General features: G+C 32.7%; 1 protein-coding gene across 2 annotated transcripts in view; it reads left to right on the top strand.

Annotated features, from left to right (window-relative positions):
* Window positions 1–10,000, top strand: part of LOC135206258 (uncharacterized) — a 212,169-nt gene that overhangs the window by 178,515 nt on the left and 23,654 nt on the right. For both annotated transcript variants that reach the window (XM_064237674.1, XM_064237665.1), the window contains exon 11: window positions 344–500. In XM_064237674.1, coding sequence (XP_064093744.1) covers window positions 344–500 — 157 coding nt within the window. The remainder of the gene's footprint in view (window positions 1–343; window positions 501–10,000) is intronic.

Genomic DNA, 10,000 nt, shown 5'->3' with positions numbered 1-10,000 from the left:
AGTACCCCTGTGAGGTTTTTCGACTTTCTGACAGGCTTCGCAGCAATACTCCATTGTTTCACTTTCCTTTCTGGATTTTGTCTTTATTTAATATATATATATATATATATATATATATATATATATATATATATATATATATATATATATATATATATATATATATATATATATATATATATATATATGTGTGTGTGTGTGTGTGTGTGTGTGTGTGTGTGTGTTTAAATTGGCACAACATCAATTTCTTGTTTATTTTTTCTGGATGCATAGTTGCGTTAAATTAGATTTAAAAGGCTGTGCAGCTCAGCAATTTTAACCCTTAATCATTATTTCCGCTCAGATGCTCCTGTGTGTGCATCATCGGTTGCCTCGCAACACAGCGTGGCAAAGCATGAGAACGCGCGCATATCGTGCAACGTCCTTGCAAATCCTCCTGTCGTCGAATTCAGCTGGGCTTTCAACAACACGGCAGAAGCTGTAACTGTTCCCCATGACAGGTAAGCAAGAGTCTTTCTACTTATCTGGTTATATGATGGAAACTGGTTTATTTTATTTTATCTATTTCCTTTAGTCACAACTATATGCTTACGGAGAGGTCTACACATTCGTAGGGGAACTTGCGTATTTTCGTTAAATTGCACCGAAATATTGTTATCTTAGTGTAAAATGCACATAATTGTTTTTATTCTAACAGTCCCCTTTTTCTCTCCTGTAACCCCGTTCTTTCTTAACCCTCCATAATTTTACTATCTATTATTTGCACATTCATAAACTGGGACACACAATATAAAAAAATGACAAGGTTTTATCTTTTTTTTTTTTTATTTGGAAGACTGATGAAATAACGATTAAAAAAATTGAAGTATTAAAATGCAAATTCCAAACTCTCGAGCAAGAAAAAGAAAGCGGGATTTTTCATCACCCAGTTTCTTCTGTTTCCATGACAACCCCGGTATAATTGCTTCTCCAGTATATAGGAAGGTGGATGCAGAGTAGATAAGGAAGTACAAGGAAATGTACGGAAATCAGTGATATTGTAATAGACAGAAAACCCAAAAAACCTCAAATTCAGCGATTCTTAATATCTACGTAATGAGTGTGGATTCTATATGCCTCTTTTGCGGGTGCAATGAGAAGAGTGGAGACAATCGTTATAAAGAAAATGCATAATAGATAGGTTGCGCCTTATCACTGGGATAACTTCTTCAATTTAATAATTTTGTTTGTACTTATATATATATATATTATATATATATATATATATATATATGGTATATATATATATATATATATATATATACTATCTCTTTTTGTGCATATCTACTATTTCCATCTATTGTCATAGTAATCACTCTATAGCAAGGAATTACATATTTAAGGAAATGAAAATGCATTCTCCTCAAGTAGGTCTGCAGCCAGGAGGCTTTAGTGCACGTGTTGGAAGTGCATGTTCTCATGATTGTTCTAGAACCATCCGGTGGGTGCCGACATGTCATTAGGAACAAAGCGTATTATGATGCAACATTTTGTCTAGATCTTTCTAAAAGTTTCCATCGGGAGTCTGTGACGTTTGCTGTTATGCTCTGCCCCGCCCCAGTTTGCCATATATATATCCACTGAGTGAGTAGAGAGATCAGAGATCAGCAGCAGAGATCATCAGTGAGAGATCACCAGAGAGAGATAAGAGAAGAAGGCACTCGAGAAAGTGGTCGGAGTCGAGTCAAGTCGTCCACAGTGAAAGAGAGAGACAGAAGTTAAGTCGTCCGTAGTCGGAAAGGGAGATATTCCTACGTTGAGCAAGCCCTCAGAGAAGAAATGTCCTACAAGGTGGTTTTGAGAAGTAACCTGCCCTTCGAGTATCAAGAATAGACATTGCTTACTGCAGTACGGAGTCAAAAAGACGTCTGAAGTTATAGTTCTTTGTGAAGCCGTCACTTCGAGCATTGATTTCATAACAGCTGCAATACTGTACAGCAAATATTTTCAGTACCTCACTGTTTCCCCAGTTCACACATTGTAAGATTTTACTTTTGTTATATAAATAGGAGAAACTATTCTGCATTTATCTTTGATAGTAAGCTTATAAATACACCCTTGCTCTGTTTGTGTATCTTTCTATATTCGTATCCCCAGTTTCAACTGTTGGTGTTGATTCTTTTTGTTTTTATAATATCGAACTTGTAGCGGACTTCTCTCGGGCTTAGTAACACGATATATAATATATAGATATATATATATATATATATATATATATATATATATATTATTATTATATATATTATATATATAATATATATATACATGCATATTTTGTTTTCTTTTTGTTTTATAATATCGAACTTGTAGCGGACTTCTCTCGGGCTTAGTAACTATATATATATATATATATATATATATATATATATATATATATTAGCCCTCACAGGCTGGGCTTATATACGCTAATGCTTATACCATGACCGGGCTGCATATTCCCGAGATGTATGCTGGTATTGCACCAGCTCATTTCCAGCCAATCACTGCGCTCGCACTTGAAGTGATGTCATCACTGTGGGTGGAGCTACCAGCCAGCGTTCTCATGTCACTCCGCTCTCTTTCCATTATATTACCTATATTTGAAAGAGAATATTATAAAAAAATAATGATAAATCCGTAGTAGAATTTCAAAATTTACTACATCATGCAGTGTTTGGTTTGCAAATTGCATGATCACGAGGGTCTTAAAAGCAATACTGAATCTTACGAAAACGTATGATACCTTCAGATGATATCGTATATTGTGTCGGGTCAGTGAATATAAGATGCTGAGGACAAACTAGTGATGACCGAGACGTAGGGAGAGATATAAACAGAATGCCAGCAAAAGTGTAGAAACTGAGGACAGAGATGAATGCGTTTTTGAGGATTTTCCATTATGCTTAAGCTCTGTTGAGGACCCCATCACTAATGGATACGAATTCTGTTGCAAATGCTAAATCACATGGATCCAGTCACTGATTAGAAATATATGGGAACAATATATATCAGGTTACTCTCTAGACAGTACTTTTACTTGGTTAAATTAGATTTTCTGCTTAGGACTCTTCGTACATCGCTATGAAAGACAACGCTTTTAAACTATTGCTTTTCAAAAATGAATGCAGAAATAAAAATTTGTTTAGATGTTAAATGGTAAGCTCGGTGAATAAGAATCATGATAGAATTCCTCTCCTAGTTATCATAAGAACCACTTGAGAAATTCAAGCTGAACCATGTAATATATATATATATATATATATATATATATATATATATATATATATATATATATATATCTTAATGGTTTCTTTTGATTAATAAACCATGATAATGTAAACTTTGTTTTGAAAGTTTTCAGGTGAATGCTATTTTCTTAATGAATCAAGAGAGTCGAAGAATTATGCAATATGCTCATAAATAAAGGTATGAATGTTAGATATTAATTCCTTAGCAATGCACTATAGTTTGATGCAAGAGTCATGGTAATAGTTGCCTTATATTTCTCATAACAAGCGCTGAAGAACACCACTCTGAATCCTGCAAAGGTGGGCGCTGTAGATATATAGATATCTCTAAAAATAAAAAATAAAAGTAAGCTGTTTGACTCTCTTTCCTTTGCACATTTTGTTTTTACTATTGAGCATTAAAGTAGTCGATGAATGGTGCAATATATTTTTTTTTAATATCTGGAAAATATATACGTAATGTTTTTAAAGGGGTTAGATTCCTTTGACCTGCTCGACAACCGTCTGTTCGCCAAATCTTATACGTATCGAATGGTAGCAAAGGCAACAGACACAGGATTTCCCATAGGTAGTCACTCAATTTCTTGTAAGTACATATTATTAAAGATGAAATAGTTGTCTCGTGTTACCAAGCTGGCTTAAATGTGCATATTCATTTTTCATTAGAAATGGTGTATAGAGATGTTCGATATGCTGGCTGGTAACTCCGCCCACCGCAGGTGACGTCACAACTAAGGCGAGCTTTATGATTGGCTGGTGCAATACCAGTACACATCTCGTGAATATGTGACCGGGCTAAATTTAAGTATAGCATTGTCGTTATTTCATGTCCTGAGAGATCGTTGACAAATTGATAGTTTAATGTCCCATATTCGACTTGTTTTAACGATATATGACAACACAACTTTGATTCTTTGGGATATTGATACTTAAAAAGGGGTAATGAGGTATTTCGCTAACTGGAAACTGAAACTCTTAGTTTTTGTTTGTTTTTGTAGTTATCAATTATCTTTATATATTTTATTTCATTGCCGTTTAGGTAGTCTTATTATTTGACCATTTTTCCCTACGGATTTCTCATACTTTTGGATTTAAACTTTTTCGGCCTGGCTTTGTTATGCGCTATAGGAAAAATTAAATCAACAAATTGAAAGGCTATATTCAATTTCTTACGCTAGCCATATTTAGCTCGGTTCTTGTTCGGCATAAAAGGGGATTCATAGAAATATTAAAACAAGTTGGTAAAATTTGGGACAGAGGCAATGCCCAAAGGAATCCATAAGTTTTGTCTGCGAATTATATTATTGCATTTATAACAGAAGTTACTAATTACAATTTGGATGGCTGTGGTAATCGATTTTTTTTTTTCATCGAAAGAACAAAAAGCCGAAATACTGATAAACCGAGATGCTTCTGACTTCTTTGCAGCAATGAATTTAATACTTCAATTTCCAAAGCGCATCAGTAATGTTTATCGGAAATATTCTTGCAGTATTTTTAAATGAAGAACTGATAAAGTGATTTTTCTCCTTTATCGTAAACATAATATTTATGTTCCCCGTTGTTGTCGGATATCCATAACCTACTTCAGGAAGTGACAGTGATACTTAGCTATATCATTTTATTTCTCCAGAATCCTGTATGCATTTTCTAAGCCTTATCTAGAATTGAAATTATGTGCATTTGTCATCTAATATATTCTTGAGTTGGAATTATATTGTTGACGCTCATAGATGGTGATTGGTTTGCATTTCATTACTTATGGACATGTATTTCGACATTTTTGGTATTGATTCTCTATTTAGTAAATATAATTTTTGGCAATATATACAAACTAATTCTGGTTTTCATTTAATTGTTATTTCAGTTCATATATATGTATGGACTCACACACACACACTCTCACACAACACACACACACACACACACACACACATATATATATATATATATATATATATATATATATATATATATATATATATATATATATGTGTGTGTGTGTGTGTGTGTGTGATATATATATATATATATATATATATATATAGTATAGATATATATATATATATATATATATATATATATATATATATATATATATATATATATATACTATTCAAGCTACAAATGTCCTTTAATATCTAATTCGCTCTACCCCGGAATGAGTATATTTTCATATATGTAAACCGAAGGGAATTTTGTAGTTTATAATAATTTCGTCCTCTCGTGACGTGATATATAATATATATCTATATATGATAATATATATATATATATATATATATATATATATATATATATACAAATATACAAATATACACACACACATATATATATATAATATATATATTATATTATATATATATATATATAATGAGTCAAGGCAAGTTTCCTACTGTCTTATGTGATCATCTTTAGAAAATGAATTAATGGAGTCACCTTTATCTTACTGTCATTAATTCTTCATAAGCAAAAAATGGCATATAACAGACTGCTTTATTGCAGAGGACTTTGTTTCCTCGTATGTTATCATTATTTAGCTGTCAGAATTCCCGAAAGGGAAAGGTTACTATTTCTATTCATTTGTCATTAGAAATCCCACTAAAGTACAATTAATGCACTATCTTTTCTATAACAATATACCAGAATCAATAATGGAAACAGAATCAAGATATATTTAAGACAGTTATAACAACAGAAATGTTCCAATTACTTGTCATTAACCAGTAAGGAATGAATATAAAACTGACAGTCATTTGTAATGTATGTCATTCTTAAATTCATTCTTGACTGCCAACTCTGTCTGTCTGTATGTCAGTCTGTCTCTTTGTCTGTCTTTTTTCCTCTTTCTTCTCTCTAACACCCTGTTTACGCTCTCTCATTTTCTCTCTTTGTTTTCCTTATAGTATTCTTTTCTAAATGATAAGTCATATGTATACAGAAATCTGTGAAGTAACTAAGTCTATGGGCATAGCCAGCCCCATTTCACGGGCAGAACCAGCTCTGTTTCACAGAATCCATTCTCACCCTTCGGAGGGGGGGAAGTAGAAATTTTGGGACCCCGGGCTCCCAAACGTAGGTCTCGACCTTCCCGGGATGGAAACCCATCTCCGTCCCGAATCTCAGTCCCGCCAGACCGACGGCTCGGGCGTCCATACCAGACATACATACATACATACATATAAACATACATACACATATTGCCATATGTATATATATATATATATATATATATATATATATATATATATATATATTATATATATCACTAGCTGACCAACCCGATGATGCCCAAGTAACTCTAAATGACAACTGACAAACTTGCTTTCTCTCTCTCTCTCTCTCTCTCTCTCTCTCTCTCTCTCACACACACACACACTTCCTCTTTCTCTCATTCTCTCTCTGTCACCCCCTTCTCAACATCCACCCCCTTTGGCGCCATTGATGTTTTGCCCCCCAGTTTCTTTTCCACATTGTAAGTCATATGCATACCGAAATTGGGTATGATAAATTCGTCATGTTACTAAGTCTACAGGCATAACCAGCGCCCTTTTATGGGCAGAACCAGCCCAGCCCTGTTTCAGGTAATCCCTTCCTATACCCACCCACACACCCTTTTTGGTGTTCTTTGGTGCTAGTGATGGCTTACCCCCGAAATGGAATCTATGGTGAAAATCTCATCAAAATCCGTCAAAAAATGTAGATTAGTGGAGTGAGGGGCTATGAAAAAGAGGGGTTATGACCTCCTTTAGAAACGGCCCTCAAATTTCGGGTGGCTAAACCATTTCTGTGGGGCATGGGTGTCAATGGTGAAAGTCTCATAAAAAACGGTCAAGAAATGTAGATTTGTAGTGTTCTTGCAAACAGACAAACAGATATTTTTTCTAGTAAAAAAAGAAAGAAAAAAAAAAAAAAAAAAAAAAAAAAATATATATATATATATATATATAATATATATATATATATATATATATATATTATATATATATATATATATATATTTATATATATATATATATATATATATATATATATATATATATATATATATATATATATATATATATATATATATATATATATATATATATATATATATATATATATATCTATATATATATATATATATATATATATATAAACCCTAATGAAAACATGGCCTGCTCTTTTCAATGTCGGAATAAGATCATGTTGCTGTTTCTCTACTGATTCTAGGGTTTTTTTTTTTTTATAAAAGATATTGCTTTAATACTGTTTTTATTTAAAACAAATTATTATCTGAAACCATTCATAAAAAAACTTACAAAACACTTTAATTGATTTACTCAAAACCATCGTTCTTCTTACATTTCTAGTCATTCCGAGTTTACCAGCTTCGCCATTTGGTTATAAGACTTATACCTTCACATTCAAGCTACCAAACCTCTTTTACTTTTTTTATTGTTCATTTAACCAACACAGTCATAGTTCCTACAAAGCTTCATTTTCTCATGCAAGGCTCATGACGGGGCTAGACTATATACGGGGGCCAACTAAAATTCCATTCCCATGATGTCACCAATTGTTATTTCAATACTCCATGCGATAAAGTGAGGAAAGTGTAATAAAGTATATCACACACACACGCGCGCGCACACACACACACACACACACTCTGCAACTTAGTGTGGAAGGTATTGATTCTGATAGTATATTGTCCTTTTTCCTAGACATAAATGCAGAATATTAGGAGGAAAATACAAATTTCATAATAATTCTCTTTATCTTATAACACGTAACTTAAGATGCATAACTATCCCATGCTGTACTTTGTGAAAACACATTACAGACGAAGGGAATTATATTTGATAAAGGCATATGCCCAAGCCAAGGAGCCGATCCTGTGCGTTTTGGTTTTGTACAGTGATAGCCAGTATAGACATCCATCCATACAGCTCATGATATAACTGAATATGTAAATACGCATAAGTAATTACATGGAGTAGCCTCGATCAAATATATAGGCATTAAAAACAGTTTAATATGGGGTGATTGAGGTCATGAATTCAGGGTAATTTGGTTCACCAACATTGGCTTATTAAGAGCTTTGGAGCTATGAATTTAACACCATAAAAGTGCCACACTTTAATATCCCTAGTTCACCTATACCTATAAATTTTGGAACTATAAAAGATAATGAAATGTAATCTAAGTGAGTATGCAAACGAAAATGACCTTCCTACCTAAAAATCACATACAAAATTCCGCGCAGGAAAAAGTTGGATAACACTTTATCAAATGGTTTCATAATGTAAGAAAAAATATATATAAAAATATACAACACAGTAGAATAAAAATGTTTAGAGATACTTTTGTGCACAAAATAGTGTCACCGCGTGTAGGTATTACAGTAAAAAGAAATGTTTAAATTTAACCTCAATCAAAAAATTAAGTAGAAAAGAAAGATAAAACCTAGCATACTATACTTACACTTGAGTGTAAGTATATTAAAAAAAAGTATTCGAAAAAACATGCATACGAATATAGGAGTTTACACGATACTGGCTAAAGGTTCACACAATTACCCTCAACCATGATCTGTTACATTCAATCAAACAGAAAAGAAAAGTAACTTAACTTTTCAAATTTAATAAAGAAATATAGAATTCATCGTAAGGGTGCGATTGTTCATTCATTTAAACAGAAAAGTGAATTGATGAGAAAAGCAGCGTGGCTTTATAATATAACAGGGTGTAAAGATAAATGGTTTTCTATCAAACAGTTATTGGAGTTATTATAAATAAAAGGAAAATAATAATATTTAGCAGCGATAAAGTGCAAATGCTTATGGGAATTAAAAGAAATTTTTATGAACAAATTCAATTTTTAAGGTGAACTGAAATTCATTTTGATATGTTTTTTCTTCTTAGATGGAGTAACTAGAGACATTAAAGAAATTGATTGTTACGACTTGCCCATGATGCTGAATTAGTTCATGACAGTGAAAGGAAGTTGCCGATACGTTAAAAAATGTTTAAATGTGGGTCAGCACAGAAAGCTGAAGATAATATGGATAGGAACAGATTTATGAAGGATCATGGGCAACGTTTGTTAGTCTTTTTGGATGAAGAAAGGTCAAGGTAGTGACTGCCTGTATTGTGAGAGAACTTGTCGGTCAAGGAAATAGTAAGGAAGAGAAGGTAGCACAACTTTACAAAAGACTTCAAAGAGAAAATTACCTATGAAGGGAACAAGAGGGCTGTCTGGGCAGACTATTAATCTGTTTCTCATTTAAGGAATGAAAATGTGATTAACAAATATGTAAGAAAGGAAATGTTATGAAAGTTTTGGGGATGAATTTATAAGAAAATTATCAGCGGCTCAAATAATCCCAAATTCAGATACAACGAAGGTGTAGAAGAAGAATTATAAAATAAAGGCTCCCATGAGAGTATTAACGTGGTTAGGTAAGTGATTGGATGGTCAAAAGTGGGCATTATGCTTATATGTTTGGAACAATGAGGATAGAAAGAGAGAGTGAACTTGTTCACAGCTAATTTCCATAAGACTCTCATAGTATGCAGTGTTATACCAGCAAAAATAAAAAAAAATAAGATGTCACACATTATCATAAAAAACGGTCGTTACAGTCTTCGAACATGAAACGATGTCATAACTAAAAATAACATGATTTGGCTTTTTTAATAATATATCCCAAGTGATTGTCGTCTGACGGATGCAGGAATGATCACTTA

Source organism: Macrobrachium nipponense, chromosome 11 (genome assembly GCF_015104395.2).
Source record: "Macrobrachium nipponense isolate FS-2020 chromosome 11, ASM1510439v2, whole genome shotgun sequence".
NCBI lineage: Eukaryota > Metazoa > Arthropoda > Malacostraca > Decapoda > Palaemonidae > Macrobrachium > Macrobrachium nipponense.
This window is presented reverse-complemented; position numbering and strand designations above follow the sequence as displayed.